Raw genomic sequence first — 17,287 nt, 5'->3', positions numbered from 1 at the left:
CCCCAATTCTAAGTTATTTTCTAATTTCATTCTACAAGAAATTACAAATCAATATACACACAAACTGACAATTTCTAAGGATACAGTGAGAACATTCAGAATGATCACCCCAAGTTACTGCACAATCTTCAATAATCAACCATTAAATCATTTCTTATAGTCTACAATAATGGATTAATACATTTTAAAAAGACTTTCATCAAGAACTGGAGTGATCTACTTAACCTTCAGCTAGTTATGACTAATTTAACTACAGAAAAACCATATTTCTCCAAGAATTCCTATTATTGGTTTCACCGTGATATATCTTTTAACTTTATAGTTAAAATAACTAATCTTCTTAACTATCATCGAAAAACCCAGGCAATGTAGTCTGTTATCAGTTAGCTACTATGTGACTGGTAAATAGGAAAGAGATATCAGTACAAATAAAATGCATCTTAGGCAAGTTATTGAACATCTCTAAGCCTTAGTTTTCTCATCTGTATAATGGGAATCCTAATGGCATAGGGTTAGATAAGGTATAAGGTTTGTAAGGTGCCTAGCACACTATCTTATATATATAATAAGCTGTCAGTAAGCATTCACTATGTTAGTTTTTGTAATCAGTATAAAACCTGGGTGTTCCAGAAAGAATTTTCTATGTTTGTTGCCTTATAACCTTTTAATGTAATTGAAAAGTTGTCATAAATATATTTATAATCTGCTTTCTGTGCTTAGAAAAGAGTAAACTAGCACTGTTACTTTCTACATACTCTAAATTTATTTAAACAAGAAGTTTACTTAAACAAGATGCTTAAGTTGAAGGAAAAACTATAGGATTCATTTCTTTTAGAGTAATTTATCCCTATTTAAAGACAGATTCCCCTACATATAATAGCTATGTACAAAAAAGGTATAAAATTGTCCTTGGTTTTACAATGATAAATGAAAAACATTAAAATTCTCCTTGCAACAAGGTATGCAAGGATTTTTATGTTTTTTTTGTTGTTGTTCAACAGTGAGAGCAAAATAACTTGCTGAGTATACTATCCCATATCCATTTGATGTCGATCAAAACATACCATTGGCCATTTAGTTAAAAGAATGCAATATGCTTTTGCACATACACCAGTTACTTTATGTACAGTAAAGGAATGGGGAAGGGGAAAATGGAAGAGTAGAGAAGCTATATTGTAGTAGTCAGGATGTGGTGGAACCAAGTTGCAGTTTTCTAATTGAGAAAGTCTTCTTCGTCTGGAGGAACAGAATTCTGAAGTAAAGTAGCAGGTTCCCTTTTTAGTAGATACCTCCTGTCTGCTGCTGAAACACATCAATTGTATCTTCAGCCTCTATTTCCAACTGTGCAGGTGTGTCTGTTTCATTGATTGGCTGCCCATCAAATCAGAATCTGATCTGCCTCATTGACAACCCCTGTTGTTCATAATAGGCTTTCATTAGTTTACTAAGTGGTGTATGCCTCTTAAACTGCACCTTAGAACCATCCTGCCCCACCACCCTCAAATTTATATGATCGTTGTTCTTAGTCTTGACTCCTTCCTTCCGCTTTCGTTGGCCATGGCGGGCGCTAGAGTCTCCTCAGCTGACTTTTCACAAACGAGGTCTGCCCCTTACGGGCACACAAGCAGCGCAGAAGGAGGAGCGGCAGCCCTGGAGGAGGGAGAGGGCCTGCGCCCCTCATGAGCTTCCTCCCCCACACCCTGCGTGCCTACGTAATTTTTTTTTTTTTTTGCGGTACGCGGGCCTCTCACTGTTGTGGCCTCTCCCATTGCGGAGCACAGGCTCCGGACGTGCAGGCTCAGCGGCCATGGCTCACAGGCTTAGCCACTCCGCGGCATGTGGGATCCTCCCGGACCAGGGCACGAACCCGTGTCTCCTGCATTGGTAGGCGGACTCTCAACCACTGTGCCACCAGGGAAGCCCTCCTGTGTAATCTTTTTAAAGACACACAAGCTATAAACAAAAGTGGAAAGAATAAAAATTCATAAGAACTCTACTTCATTGATAATTATCGTGTAGATACTTGTTTAATAACTGCCGTCTCTTTTGCATTTATTTTAATACTATGTCTATAAAAATAAAATAGGTGATTTTAAAATGTAAAACTAAAATAGCAAAATTACTATTCTTCTTTATTTCTTAGTATTTTTAATTTTAAAAAGTCAGCTAACTTTTAAAAAACCTTCAGGAACTGAAAATATGTTACCTTTATGAATAAGAGTGTTTGAAAAATTATGTGAATTGTCCTTGGCTAGACAGTCTCTGGTCTTGTAGTCATCTAATATGAGCTAATATAAAATCACAAACACTTAAATGTTATTTCATCATTTATAAGTTTATAATTTCAAAATTGTACACAATGCATCTGCAAATTGAAAGTTTGGTAAAATCTTGGAAAAGTATGACAAAAACTTTCTATGATTTTATGGTACTTAAGCTTTTTCATTTCTATCTGCAGTCTGATAAATACTGTATTTAAATCATTTAGATGGAGGCATATTAGTAGCAGCTATATGAGAGAAAGTAGTTTAACACTGGAAAATAAAGGCATAGCTGCTGTAGCATAATATATGCATGCCTAAAAATCTTTGTAGTCTAGAATAGCTGCCCTAAAAATAATAGGCCTTAGAGAAAAATAGGGCTGGGAGAGTCTCATAAAACCTATGGATGTTTGTAACCAGAGCATAAAGTGTTTGTGTGAGGCAGGTTAGCATGGCAGGAGGTTATCTCAAGGAATAAAAAAGTACGCAAAAACAATACGTGAACATTGGGGTGGGGAAGAGGAACTTGTAATCAGTGTAACTGCCATGAAGGTGAGCATGGAAGGAAGCGCAGCCTGCCTTAAACCAAGAACTGTGCAAGGCTGGGAGCATAAGTCTCTAGAGAGGCCCCCTCCAGCCCCCCAGCCACACACAGATACAAAGTGTAGGCATTCATTTTATATTTTCTTAAAATACAGATTTAAAAAGCTCCTGCTTGAGCAACAGCTAAGCTCAGAGCTTTTTCCTTTCCTGCTGAAGGTTATAATTCTATATTTGCTATATTTGATCCTGTTGCCTAAGAAAAACTATTTTTGAATGAATAAAAATTTCATTTGAACTGATATCTCTTTCCTATTTACCAGTCACATAGTAGCTAATTGATAACAGACTATATTGCCCGGCTTTTTCGATGATAGTTAAGAAGATACTTAGTTATTTTAACTATAAAGTTAAAAGATATATCACGGTGAAACCAATAATAGGAATTCTTGGAGAAATATGGTTTTTCTGTAGTTAAATTAGTCATAACTAGCTGAAGGTTAAGTAGATCACTCCAGTTCTTGATGAAAGTCTTTTTAAAATGTATTAATCCATTATTGTAGACTATAAGAAATGATTTAATGGTTGATTATTGAAGATTGTGCAGTAACTTGGGGTGATCATTCTGAATGTTCTCACTGTATCCTTAGAAATTGTCAGTTTGTGTGTATATTGATTTGTAATTTCTTATAGAATGAAATTAGAAAATAACTTAGAATTGGGGCCTATTTTTCTTACAGGATTTTTTCTTAGTACACTTTTATTGATGTATATATATGCAGTATATATAGTTCATATATGGCAAATATAATGTATTTTTATATAATATACCATATATAATATATATTAGATTTTTTGTATAATATAGACCCCTATGTATATCATTATGTATATATATTTTTTTCTTTTTTTTTTTTTTGCGGTACACGGGCCTCTCACTGTTGCGGCCTCTCCCATTGCAGAGCACAGGCTCCGGACGCGCAGGCTCAGCGGCCATGGCTCACGGGCCTAGCCGCTCTGCGGCATGTGGGATCTTCCCGAACCGGGGCACAAACCCGTGTCCCCTGCATCGGCAGGTGGACTCTCAACCACTGCGCCACCAGGGAAGCCCGCCCCCTATCATTATGTATATTAGTTAAAATTTAAACTAGTTAAGAAAACATGATGTTTCAGAGCTGTAGAAAATTTTTTCACGTGAAAATCATGTATTTTCATTCAGTTTCTTCAATAAATTTTTGAGCAGACGCTGCTGGGTGCTGAAGATACAGAGGTATTCTGAAACATGTTTCATAATGTCATGGAACTTATATAGTCTGTCAGGTTAAAAGCTTTAATCATATCTCATTTTTTAGATAATTCCTTTTTTTTTAGATAATTAAATTATTTCTGTATTTTTTTTTTCTATTTTAAAAACTGTTGCAGAAAAATGTTTATTCATCCTAAAAGTGGATTGGCATTAACAAGTTTTTCCCCAGTATATGAAAGTTTCATTTATTTCTAATTAAATTTTTATTAAAACTTGGTCTATATGAGACCACGAGTATGGACATAATAGAATATTTTACTAAGAAGCCAAAACCTTCATTCTCGTCTTCATTTCAAAATTCTTCAGCACTATTGTATATTATTTGAATTATTAACAATGGAATGGGTTTTTAAAATGAAATAAGAAGTCCTGGAAAATTGACAGTAGTATAGGTCTCAGAAATGTTGTCTGTGCCTTCTGTACGATATAGGATATAAACTATAGAGTGTGTAAGTAGCTGAAAAGATACATACTGCAAGCTGTTGTGAGCTCTGTTTTCAAATTTTGAAACCAGTGCATTGGAAAGAGACGTAGTTTATTTTGTTTCTCTCTGTATGGTTCTGTCATTGGTCTGTTCTTTAGTCATTAAGGAAGAGGGAATAACGAGGAGGAGGTGGCAGCAGAAATCTTAAGCTAGGCTCACTTGGTAGTTATATATACCATGACTGAAAGTGTAGTTATGTATATACCATGACTGAAAGTGTAGTTATGTATATACCATGACTGAAATTGTTTACTAGGTCTTCTTGAAAAAACTCATTTAAATACTGAATGACAGACTTTGGAATTTGACTAGAGAATTTTGAAACTAAAAGCATATAAGTATATTTTCCAAGTCTGCATTAGGCTCTCAGATTTATGTATGTGGATACATAAAAAAACTCAGCAAACTTCATTCCAATTTTTAGACTGCCTGAATGCTAAACTACAAGAATATTCTCCTTTTGAAATACTATAAATAATGTCTTTTTCTCTAGGAAATGGCAGCAGTGTCAGCGTTCCTTCAGCCAGGAGCACCCAGGCCATACCCTGCACATTATATGGATACTGCAATCCAGACATACAGGGATATCTGCAAGTAGGTGACTAGAATATTTATGTTCTATCCATTTAGAGGTAAATTTGACATTTATATGGTTATTAGATATAACTGGTTCTTTGTTTTTTATGCTTTAAACTTAAATAAGCTCCCAAATCAAGTTAATATAGTCATACATAAGATGAGATGATCTTTTAAAACTAGGGTTTTACTACATTTTCCTTTCCTTTCCAATTTTGTTTGGATATGTGGTTAGGAATTTGTTACATGTAATGTTGAGGTTATTTGTTCTATTGAGGGTGATTTATATTTTGGGAACATCTCTAACTTTAGCTACTGTTAAGCCAGGAGTTAGCTAGTTTGAACTTTCCTTGTTAAATAGGCAAACACAGAGTTTCTTCCAGGGAAGAAAATGAGAAATGTTTTGTACACATAGTGAGTTCTGTTGAAACTCTATGGGAGTTAGAACTCATCACCTGTAAAGGAGACTATGAACTGGTCCAGAGAAGGTGTCATGGTATGTTTGAGGAATAGACCTTGAAAGAAAGGTTGGTTGGTAGTTGATAGCCATAAAGACATTTTAGTAATTGTGATTGCCAGGAACGATGTTTTGGTTAGAGCATAACTGCTGAAAAGGAATAGAGCCCTGGCTAGGTTAGAGGGTTTGTATATATGGAAAGGTGTTTATAGAGAAATCAGTGTGGGGAAGCATTAACTCTCATTTATTATTATTTTTAAGCTGTAGTTAAGATTTATGTAGTAGTAAATGGGGGAGTTACTGAATATTTGAGTAGAGCCTTGATATAATAAAAGTTATTTTTCAGAAAGATTAATATGACTTCTATGTAGAATGGATGGGTTAGAGTCAGAGACACAAAGGCAGTTTTGTGTCCTATAATGTTGAAGTAGAAGTAGTAGTCATAGCAATGTGTTTACAACACAACACTAGTAATAATGATTAACATTTATTTAGTGCTCAGCATTTACCACTATGCCAAGGTAATTTACATGCTCATTTAATCTTTACAACAAGCCTATGAAATGGTAGATACTATTATTCTTCCATTTGATAGACAAGGAGATTGAAACTTAAAGAGTTTAACTTGCCCAAGGGTATGCAGTTAATAAATGGTGGAGCCAGTATCAAATCCAGCCCTTTGTATAGAATACTTTGTATAATCTGTTTGAGAATATATTTGGAGCTTCTGGCAGGAGAAACAGCCTTCTGTGAAAGAGGAACCTTTGAAGGATTCCGAAAAAGTGAGATTCAAAAGGTAGAAGAACTATGAGAATGAGGCATTAAGGAAGCCAGAGCAGTAAAGTCCTTTCTCTGAAAAGATTTTCCTTGTCTTCATGAAGCACAGAGCCTTTGGAGAGAGGCACGTGGAGTGGTGCTAAAGAAAAGTGAAAATACCAATTGACCCAGATAGCCAAATAAGCCATGGCAATCCAGTTTTGTCCTCCTGTTCATAGCAGACTATATGCTTTTTCTAAATACATACTTAACTGACATGCGTTTACCTTATAATCTTTTTTCTAAGTTACCATAATTGGTAAGGTTTATCAATAATTTAATAGATATTTTGGGATAAATTAGAAAACACTACATTAGTTATACATATCAATTTTAAGAAGCTCCCTGGTCTCAGAAATATTAAAATGTAAATAAATTTTCTTAAGTACAGGAAATACAATATTACTTTTGCAATGCCCTTATAATGCCAGGCTCCACTTTTTTTTTTTTTGCTGTACACGGGCCTCTCACTGTTGTGGCCTCTCCCGTTGCAGAGCACAGGCTCCGGATGCGCAGGCTCAGTGGCCATGGCTCACGGGCCCAGCCGCTCCGCGGCATGTGGGATCTTCCCGGACCAGGGCATGAAGCCGTGTCCCCTGCATCGGCAGGCGGACTTTCAACCACTGCACCACCAGGGAAGCCCCCTGCCAGGCTCCACTTTTTAACTGATGCAATCCTATTTAGCTTTATACATTTCTTTTTTCAAGCTTTCACTTCCCTCCTTTATCTCCCCAAATCATAATAAAAATCAATGGTACCCTGTTCACTATCTATTTTATGTCAGTTTCTGCTTTTAGATAGGGATTGTGTCATAGAAACACTTGAATCTTTAGTAATTCCACTGCCTGACACAAATGACTTTTTAAAATCTTGCTTTAATAAACAAATTAATATAAAGTCCTGAACTTGGTAGCCTTGTGACTTCATAGCTGATCACAAGGGGAAATAGCTGAGGATAAAAATAAAACAGTTGTGTTAAGATTTGTAAAGTTGGGCTTCCCTGGTGGCGCAGTGGTTGAGAGTCTGCCTGCCGATGCAGGGGACGCGGGTTCATGCCCCGGTCCGGGAAGATCCCACATGCCACGGAGCGGCTGGGCCCGTGAGCCATGGCTGCCGAGCCTGCACGTATGGAGCCTGTGCTCTGCAACGGGAGAGGCCACAGCAGTGAGAGGCCCGCGTACTGGAAAAAAAAAAAAAAAAAAAAAAAGATTTGTAAAGTTTACTTAAGAAGAAGATTTAAGAACTGAGCATATTGTAGTACGTGAGTAGGTACTGGCAAGGAGGAGTTAGTCTTTTGTGTTCATTAAAACATTCTCAGATATTCATAAATACCAACTCTCTAAAAAATCATGATTTGTAGAAAGTTTATGGCAGATCACTACAGTAATTTTGAAAGTAGTGAATTGTATTTTTAAAATATCACTGTTCAGAATGACCTTCAAGTTAGTAGTCTTTGGTTGTAATTTTAAGGTCAAGTGGTATATTTTTGTATAAGAATTAGAAAGTGAAATGAGAAAAACTTTGCTGCTACAGTTGACCCTTGAACAGGATAGGTTTGAACTGTGTGGGTCCATTTTTTTTTTTGGCCATGATGTGCGGCATGTAGGATCTTAGTTCCCCAGCCAGGGGTTGAACCTGTTCCCCCTGCAGTGGAAACGTGGAGTCGTAACCACTGGACGGACCGCCAGGGAAGTCCTGTGGGTCCACTTAATACATGAATTTTTTTCAAGAAATATATACTACAGTACTACACAATCCACGGTTGGTTGAATCCATGGATGTGGAACTGTGGATACTAAGGGCCAACTCCATATTTTTGACTGCACTGTTCAGTGGTCAACTGTATTTCTCAACAGAAGAATTCCATCTTGTAATTTCACAGTAAAAAGTATTTTCATTTATTTTTATTATTTTCAAGAATAAATAATCTAACTCTAGATTTTTGATGGTAGTTGTCCACAAGAAAAATCAACTGATTTTGTGTTTTTACAAAGAAGATTTTGCTCAGTAACAGGCAACACTGGCTCCATGCTATCTCCAAGTGAAACATTTCAATAGTACTAACCAGAGAGAAAATGCCTAACTATTCCTAAAAGTAGTCAGTAAAATGAAACACACATAACCAGAGTTTGCAGTAAGGAAGGAAAAAGAAATCTGGGTGAAATGTTTTTATTCCTGTATGTCTGAAAGCAAGTTTTGTTAACTAACCGCTGATTCAGAGATACAAGTTGGGTTCTAGCTTTTTTCATACAGGAAATGTGACTTTGTATTGTAGTCTTACTACAAAATTATACAATGCTAAAAAGTTTTGATCAGTTATGAGAATTCTTTGAAGTTTTTTTTTTTTAACCTTTTTTGGTAAGTAGAGAACAAGGACATGGATTTCTTTTTACTTAAAAACTAGAATTGGAGGGCTTCCCTGGTGGCGCAGTGGTTGAGAGTCCGCCTGCCGATGCAGGGGACACGGGTTCATGCCCCGGTTCGGGAAGATCCCACATGCCGCGGAGCGGCTGGGCCCGTGAGCCATGGCCGCTGAGCCTGCGCGTCCGGAGCCTGTGCTCCGCAACGGGAGAGGCCACAACAGTGAGAGGCCTGCGTACAGCAAAAAAAAAAAAAAAAAAAAAAAAAAAAAAAAAAAAAAAACTAGAATTGGAAACTTTTGTTGAACACATGGTTACTATGATGTACTAAAATATTATTGTAGTGCTAATTATATTTTTCTTGTCTTTTTTTCTCTAGGAATATGGTATTGGCTGAAAGATGTGTATTGCTTAGTGCTGAAATCTTAAAAAGCCAAAGCAAATATTCAGAGGCTGCAGCTCTCCTAATACGGTTGACCAGTGAGGTACTAAAACTGTGTAGTATTTGTTCTAATTAGTATTGTTTCATATTTTTTTTAAAGTGTTTCTTTTTTCTTGAGAGGGTATGCAAAACAAAATTAGAGGGGTATCTCTCTTTGGGAATTTATAACCTGGCTACTTTAGTAATTTGTTGAATTAATTTTAAGTGCAGTATTTTGTAAACTGAATTTATTTTATTTACAGATTTTAAGCCTGCATGATTATTAACCACAAACATGCACTGTATTTCTTCTATGAATTAGGTTTTGACTTATGGATAACAATATTTAAGGCAACATGCATATACATGTTTCCTAATATAAAATTGATACTTTAAAAAGTAATTACTCAGGAATTTTTAATTTTGTTTTCATTCATATGAACTTGTTAAAAAATCATCTTATGCATTTTTAAAATCTATATTATGAATATTTCAAAAGGGAGAAAAAGAAATTCACTTAAATAGTTGCTTTTGAAGGTTTCCAACAGACATTAAGTTGCATTGACTATAGGCTTGTAAAGAATGGCAGTAATTCTTTGTAAGTATGGTTGAAGACATGTTTTTTAGATGAATGCTCAAGAACAGAAAAAACAAAATCAAACACCTTTGTGTTTATATTAATGTTCCCTAGGGTTTTAATCCTTGGACCATTGTACTTTTTTACTTCATACATGTTTTAGGTAATCTATTTACAGTTACGATTTTCACTCTCAAATCTGTCTCCAGCCCTGACGTCTCCTTAAGCTTTAGATTTGAATGGCCAACTGCCTTTTAGACTTAACCTATTTGAGTGTTCCCAGTGCACCCTTGAGTCAACATAGCAATAACTAAACTTCTACTTTCTTACCTTATAGATCTTGATCTTAAATTATAACCAGCCAGCTCCTTATTTGCTCAAGGCAGAAACTACTTGAGATGTTCCTATATTCTTCTATATTGTCAGTGACACAATTAGGGGATTTTTAATCAGTTAATTAATTAGGCTGCATCGGGTCTTAGTTGTGGCATGCGGGATCTTTGTTGTGGCATGTGGATCTTTTGTTGCGGTGTGCAAGCTTCTCTCGTTGTGGTGTACGAGCTCTAGAGTGCACAGGCTCAGTAGTTGGGGCACGTGGGCTTAGTTGCCCCACGGCATGTGAGATCTTAGTTCCCTGACCAGGGATCGAACCCATGTCCCCTGCATTGGAAGGTGGATTCTTAACCACTGGACCACCAGGCAAGTCCCAGGGGATTTTTTTTTTTAACTTCTTAAACATGTTTTTATATCTTCACATATTTTACTTATCTCTCTTTCTCTTTTTAAAATCCCTCCTATTACTGTCCTGGTTCATGTCCTTAATGTCCTTCTCTTGGACTTCGGCCCTTTTCCTCTTTCTTCACCTTAATTTAGTAGTCCTGATATCAGTCATATCCTTCAGATATTTGTATGTAGTACCCAGGTTGTTCTTAGTGTCTCTGTCCTGTCCTCTCATATATGCTGTGAGACCTGACTTGTCATGTTATATTGGGAATTATATTTAAGCTGTTAACTTCTTGAGGTTAGGGAACTGGGTTGCTTTCTACATTTTTATCCCTAGTGCCTAACACTGGGCTTGACACATGGTATATGATTTACAGGTGTTTGTTGAACTGAACCATTAATTCTAAAAAGGTTTCTGTCAGTTATAACTAAGTAGGCTAAGGGATGATTTTAAAAATATTTAATAATTGATACTGCATGGACACTGACCAGTATGAACAGTTGTCAGAAACTATTTGTTAGAACTGAATATAGGTTCTTGAGTGTGTTGATGTTCTGTATTATAATAAATAATCTTAACTTGGGTTTGAATATGTTGCTGAGTTTTTCAGCCTAGGGGTTATCAGTGAATGTAAAAGGAATTTATGGTTTAGGAGCTTGGAGTAAAATTTCTTTAGAGCAAATTCTTCCGTCTGCATTGTAACGTTATTATTTTCTTTCATTATTCTTTTTCTTTCCAACTCTTTGCTTTTACCTTTCTTTTTCAAACCTGGATGATTTATTTTGTCATGAAATTCTAGGAAATTTATCATTGTCATTTACTGCTTTGGGGTGACAGATGGGGGTGAATGCGATATATTTCCCCAGAAATTGTGATTTTCAATGGCCTTTTCTACTATACTTGTCAGATATTTCTTTGAGATAACTTGAAAGTAAAGACTGCTAGGCATAATATGTCTAAGATTATTAAATTTTAACTAATAATTTGTATTTATTGTAATTTTGTTAACTAGAAAGGCTGTATAAAATGAAAAATGTACTCATCCTGAGGGTAGGAACTGAGTTACATAGTCTTGACATTCATGAATTGTTTTTCCTAGATTTTTGTTAATACCATTATAGCAAAAGATAGCTGTGATGAAAAGAGTTGTGCTTTGACTTTATTTTTTGCACTGTAAGTTGATGGGCAAGTGGGTCTTATTCTTGTGTTATGCCCTGGGATTTTCAGTATGGCAGAGCAAACCCAGTTTAATGATGAAACATGTCACATTTAGTAGCACATAGGTAGTGTGTCTAAATTTGGTGCTTAAAACATGGTGCTTTCCCCCTCCTTGTGTCTGTGTTTCTGTGTTGAACATTTATTCTGGTCATATAACCCTTTTTGTCTGTTACTCCATTTAAATACAATAAATCACCTTATCAAGGATATAGTATAGCACCAGTTTTTTATAAGTTTCTCCAGTTTGGGAGGAACTGTTCCTGTGGTAAGTTGTTCAGCTGCTAGCACCTTTCCTGTTAAATTCACAATTATGTAAAGAAAAAAAATCTTAGTGCCATGCCATCCTTGAGATTTGATTCAGTTAAGTTTGTGCAGCGGGTGCCTTTTTTTAATGGAAGTGTTTATGGAAACCTCTACCTCAAATGATTTTTTCCCTTATATTTATCTTCATATTTTAAGTTAGTGTTGCCTTTTCAGCTTTTGTTAAAATTATATCTTGGCTGTGGGCAAAGTTCACAGGCTGGAGTTCTTGTTGAAGTGGTATCATGGGGTTTTTTCCTTAGTTCTTTATAGACCATATATGATAGACTTGTCATAGCGTGGATGTGAACTAACACTAAAATAAAATTTTATTCTTCAGCTCATTCAAAGAAAGCCTCTGCTTTTTGGATAAAACGATCACTTTGTGAAATTCTTCCATCAACACAGATGGCAGTTGCCATTCTTTTCAGGGCCATTTTTTGGTTTCAAAGCAGTGTTTTTTTTCTACTTTAGGTGTCACTGTAAGACAGGACCTAAACGAAGAACAAAGACTGCAGTGAGATATGAGTGCAGGGTGTTTAGCTCTGCAAATCTATTCTTTCTCAGCAAACAGTTTTACTGGATGCACGAGGCAAATTTTGCTTCAGCTAAATTAATATATGCTGTGGACTTCCAGGTCTCTCTTGAATTGGTCAGTCAAATTAAAGTTCAGAATGCTGAGGGTTTACTGTGCTGGTGCTCAATTGAATTGTACATTAGAATCATTTACACACCATCAAAGATATCTAGGGTATATTCCTTATTTTATTCAGAATGTCCAGGATTGCAGCCCATCTGGGTTTTGCAGGTTAATGAAGCTTTGTAGGCAATTAAAAAAATGTTTTTATGCTGTGTGTGTGCATGTATGTGTGTGTGCGTGGGTGCATGTGCATGCTAAGAATAAACTTAAGAAATTTGTAGGACTTAAACTATTGAGAAACCTAAATAAAATTCCAAAATAGAAGAAGTATTAGAGGGAATCTACCTGTTCTAGATATTAAAATGTATTATAAGGCTTTAGAAGTTAAAACTGTTTACAATGATAAGAATAGAGCAATGGAATAGAATGAGAATTTAAATATTACATATAATTAGCTGTCATTTTGTCATATCAGTGGGAAATGTTAGGTTATTCACTGAATGGTATTGTGACATCAAACTAGCTGATTCTTATCTTATTCATTACATGATAATATAATTATAGCTTGATTAAGTTATAATATGAAAAAATGAACAACCTGGAAGAATATATGGGAGAACAGTTTTTAAAATCTAACATTTTAGATAACATTCTTTCTTAGTTTGATACAGTATGTTGAAGCCATAGAAGCAAAGATATAGTATGTTTGACTACTAAAGAATAGTCTCTTTCATGTCAAAACTGCGAAATACTATTTGCAAATGTATGAGAGGCCTAATATTAATTAAGTGTACAAAAGGCTCTTACAAACCAGATAATCACAAAAACCCATTCACAAATGGGCATAAACAGGCAATTCACAGAAAAAGTACAAAGACACTTAAACATATGGAAGATGAACAGCCTTACTATTAAAGAAATGTATGTTGAGGAACAAAGTGTTATTTTTCTTTTATGAAAGTGATAAAATTTTAAAAAATGATTTTTGGCTGAGTGGAAAATGAACTCTTATTCTCTTATGGGAATTTTTACTGGTATGGCTTTTTTTTTAAAGTATATGCATGGCTTTCATTAACTCAGCACTTCTACGTCCAAAAACTTGTTTAATAAAAATATTTGTATAGTTACTCAGAAATCTTTTTGTAAAGATGTTTATTGAAGCATTTTTGTAGTAATTAATGTGGCAGTATTAAATCAATCAATTGGGGACTATTAATAAATTGTGGTACATTTATATAATGGAATACAATGTGGCTTTAAAAGAAATGAGAGATGTAGATGTTTTGCAAATAAGTCCATGATATTAAGTTAAAATGCAAGATAATAATACTCTGTATAATAACCATTTATGTATAAGGAAGTATGAGTATTAAAAAAACTGTTGTATTTAACATATAAGTAAGTACAGGGAGGGAGAGAGAGAAATGACACAAACCAGCACCATGTTGGTAATAGTAGTTACCTCTGGCAAATTGGATGAGGAATGAGGTGGGAAAGAAAGATACTCACTTTTTTTCTTCAAACATTTATTCTTTAAGGAAAAAAAGAGGCTGTATTTAATAATTTTTTAAGAAGAAAACATTTTCCTAAAAAAATAAAGAAGTAAGCTCCCTAGCTTCCCCAGGTAATTCCGATGCAAACCCTTGGTTAAGAACTGCTTATTAATTGTATATTCCTATTTTTCCCACTCATTAGCTTTTGGATTTAGTTAACTGATCATTTAGTTTTTGTTATGAGGGGGTTGAAATAGATTAACAATGTCTACCATTTACTGGATGCTTTCTGGAGTGTCTCCTCAGATCTTTTTCCGCTCTAATATAATTTTATGATTGCTACAGAGATAGTTACAGTAATCAATGGTCTGTGAACACTTTTTGATGTAACTATAATTTGTTGAAATTATTGCATTTAAAGTCAATGTTTTCTGTTTTCAACTTTCCCTGGGGAAAATAATGGCAGCAGAACACATGGAAGGGCATGGTAAGTTCAGCTTGAGAATAGCTGAAAAACTAGAGAAAGTTTGGTGAAAATGTTGTTGATGCTTGATCAGCAACCTTCAGTACTTTCTCAGTTATTTGTAAAGTGATGATGGCTCTGTCATTTGAAAGGTTGTCCTTACGGGTGAGGCTATAAATGTAGTATGTGGTTTTTGTAGACTCTGTTGTAAGTCAGTTGAAGTGGAAACTAATTTGAGTTATACCATTTACTAACTAATATGCTAACAGTAGGTGATAATCTTTGAAGGGGAAGCCTTCTGAACTTTTTAATGCAAATCAGTCATTTTGACCCTCTTGAACTAGAGCAAAAACCGAGAATTCCTTTTAAGTACAGTAAAACTTGATAGAGGACAGAGTAGTAGATTAGATTATATCATGATCTACACACATTCTGTCTTTCCTTTTTTCTTGGATGGATGGAAGTATGCTATTGTATGTCACAGATCAGTTTCCAGAAGAAATTAGATTGGTGTGAATATATTTTTTTCTGTACTCCATTTTCTGGTTTATCTTTAAATCAGTATACCTGTATTAAATTCCCAGTTTATATTCTTTTTTTGCCATTTGAAAAGGGATTGCATTTCTTCACAGATTTATTACATGGGGCATATCATAACCAGACATTTGGCTCTATGAAAAGCAAAAGAAAATATTTCATGATAGAGACTTTTTTGAACTTTTTTAAAATTTGGCTTATTGGAAGAAAGAATCATCAAGACTGGATTGTCTCTTGATCTCTGCCCTCAGATACTCCTAAGTTAAATATTGTGTATGCTATATATTATTTTAAGAAGGTAAATGTTTTTTTCACTAATTACCTCTTTACTTTTAATTTTGTGAAGTTAACCTTCTTTTTCTTTAACATTCAATAGGATTCTGATCTTCGAAGTGCACTTCTTTTGGAGCAGGCGGCACATTGCTTTATAAACATGAAGAGTCCCATGGTTAGAAAATATGCGTTTCATATGATACTGGCAGGCCACCGGTTTAGTAAAGCAGGGCAAGTGAGTGCATTTGCTTTAAAAAGAAAATTATTTATTTATTTTAATTTTTATTTGTTATAATTTGTTTAGTTTATAGATGTATGTTATTTGTCAATTTTTGATTTAAAGTTCTAAAGATGGAATTAAGTTTTGTTCCGAGGTAATGTGTTATATTGGTAAGGACATGAGATTTGGATTTAGACAAATTTGAGTTTAAATCTTGATCTACTCACAACTTGACTATTTAAAGTTATGTCTTTGAGCCTCCGTTTTTTTTTTTATTTATAAAATTTGGAATTTTGCCCCAATTTTTGTGAGGTTAAACTAAATCATATATGTGAAGGCCAGATATACTGCACTGAAGTAATCTTAATTCTTCTTAAAGGCGATTAAACCCTCCCTACTTCAACTCTGGTCTTCTATTATCTCTCAGAATGTCTCTTAATAGTATTTACTAAATATTTAATGGGTAGAAATCTTCTGTCTCTTGTCCCTGGGAGCAGTTGGGTTGGAAAAGATCTTTATTAATTTAGAGAGATTCTCTGGCCCCAGTTGTCCTTTTAAGCGTTAGCTGGAGGGACCTTTCTAGAGGCAGTTACCACTTTCTAGAGTGGTAACAGCAGTTGAGATGTGGTGGTTTACTGTAAATATAGATAGAAGTGTGGGTTGAGTAATCATCTCTATATTCCAGGGACCTTGCCTAGGAGCTGAGCTTACACCTGTAAAACTAACATGTCTTGTCTCTTAAGGAATTTTTTAATCTAGTCAGGGAGTGTGAGGATTTTTTTGAATTTAGTTAATAAGAATTTTTATGAACATACGTTTTTCAAAGTCTGCGATAACCAGAACATGCCAGTGTTGTAAATTATATGTTATTTCAAAGATACAAAGAAATAAAGGTGTTCTAAAATTATTCTCAATTTCATGTAAGAATGCCATGATTTTTAAAAACCAACTTTTCAAGATTTGGGTTCTTCCCTCTATTTTTGGAAACTGGCAAGTTAGAAAATATGTGACCTTGCTTTATATTAAATACAAAACTGTAAAAATATTTATAAAATTAAAAGTCTTTATAATAATTTGATGTACTTTATGTATTAGAACTTCTCAGGCTCTGAAGTGGGGGAAAAAAATAAAAAGGCTCTGATTTTTCACAGCTCTTTTTCCATAGTAAGTATAAAATGCATCTGAAACATACTATTCCATTGTTTATCTTTGCTTAAAAAGTGTTATTCAGAAATCTACAAAATGTGTTAAGCATGTGGTTTCCTTTCCTTGGAAGAATAATTATATGCCCCATTAGGAATGATCGTGTCTCTTATTAAAAAATAAGTTATCCTTTTTCCACATCTTTGTCCACTTTTGTGAATGGTTTCATTTGTGGTTATGATGTCATTGGATCTTGTATTTACCTTCTAAAAGTACAGGGCATATTGTTTCTAGGAAATGCATAGCAAGTTAAAAATGGCTACATTGTGGTAGGTTGACATACATTTGCTATCTGGCCTAATAATTATCTTTAACTGTAGTTATCTCATGGAGTTAATGATTCCAAGGTAGGTTGCTGTTTTGTGACCACTCTGTATACCTTGAACCCAGGGAATCGCTTTCTCAAGTAGTAGAAACT

The 17,287-nt window shown here is 34.9% G+C and overlaps 1 protein-coding gene and 1 pseudogene across 3 annotated transcripts in view; one reads left to right on the top strand and one right to left on the bottom strand.

The window, feature by feature from the left end:
* The window catches only part of TRAPPC8 (trafficking protein particle complex subunit 8), a 93,650-nt gene that overhangs the window by 26,867 nt on the left and 49,496 nt on the right, over nt 1–17,287 (top strand). For all 3 annotated transcript variants that reach the window (XM_060119035.1, XM_060119033.1, XM_060119034.1), the window contains exons 10-12: nt 5,085–5,185; nt 9,180–9,285; nt 15,550–15,681. In XM_060119035.1, the coding sequence (XP_059975018.1) occupies nt 5,085–5,185; nt 9,180–9,285; nt 15,550–15,681 (339 nt within the window). The remainder of the gene's footprint in view (nt 1–5,084; nt 5,186–9,179; nt 9,286–15,549; nt 15,682–17,287) is intronic.
* LOC132503204 (small ubiquitin-related modifier 2-like) lies at nt 1,264–4,386 on the bottom strand (annotated as a pseudogene).

The sequence above is a fragment of the Mesoplodon densirostris genome, chromosome 15, assembly GCF_025265405.1.
Source record: "Mesoplodon densirostris isolate mMesDen1 chromosome 15, mMesDen1 primary haplotype, whole genome shotgun sequence".
Lineage (NCBI taxonomy): Eukaryota > Metazoa > Chordata > Mammalia > Artiodactyla > Ziphiidae > Mesoplodon > Mesoplodon densirostris.
Note: the sequence above shows the minus strand (reverse complement) of the source record. Positions and strands in the feature narration are given on the sequence as shown.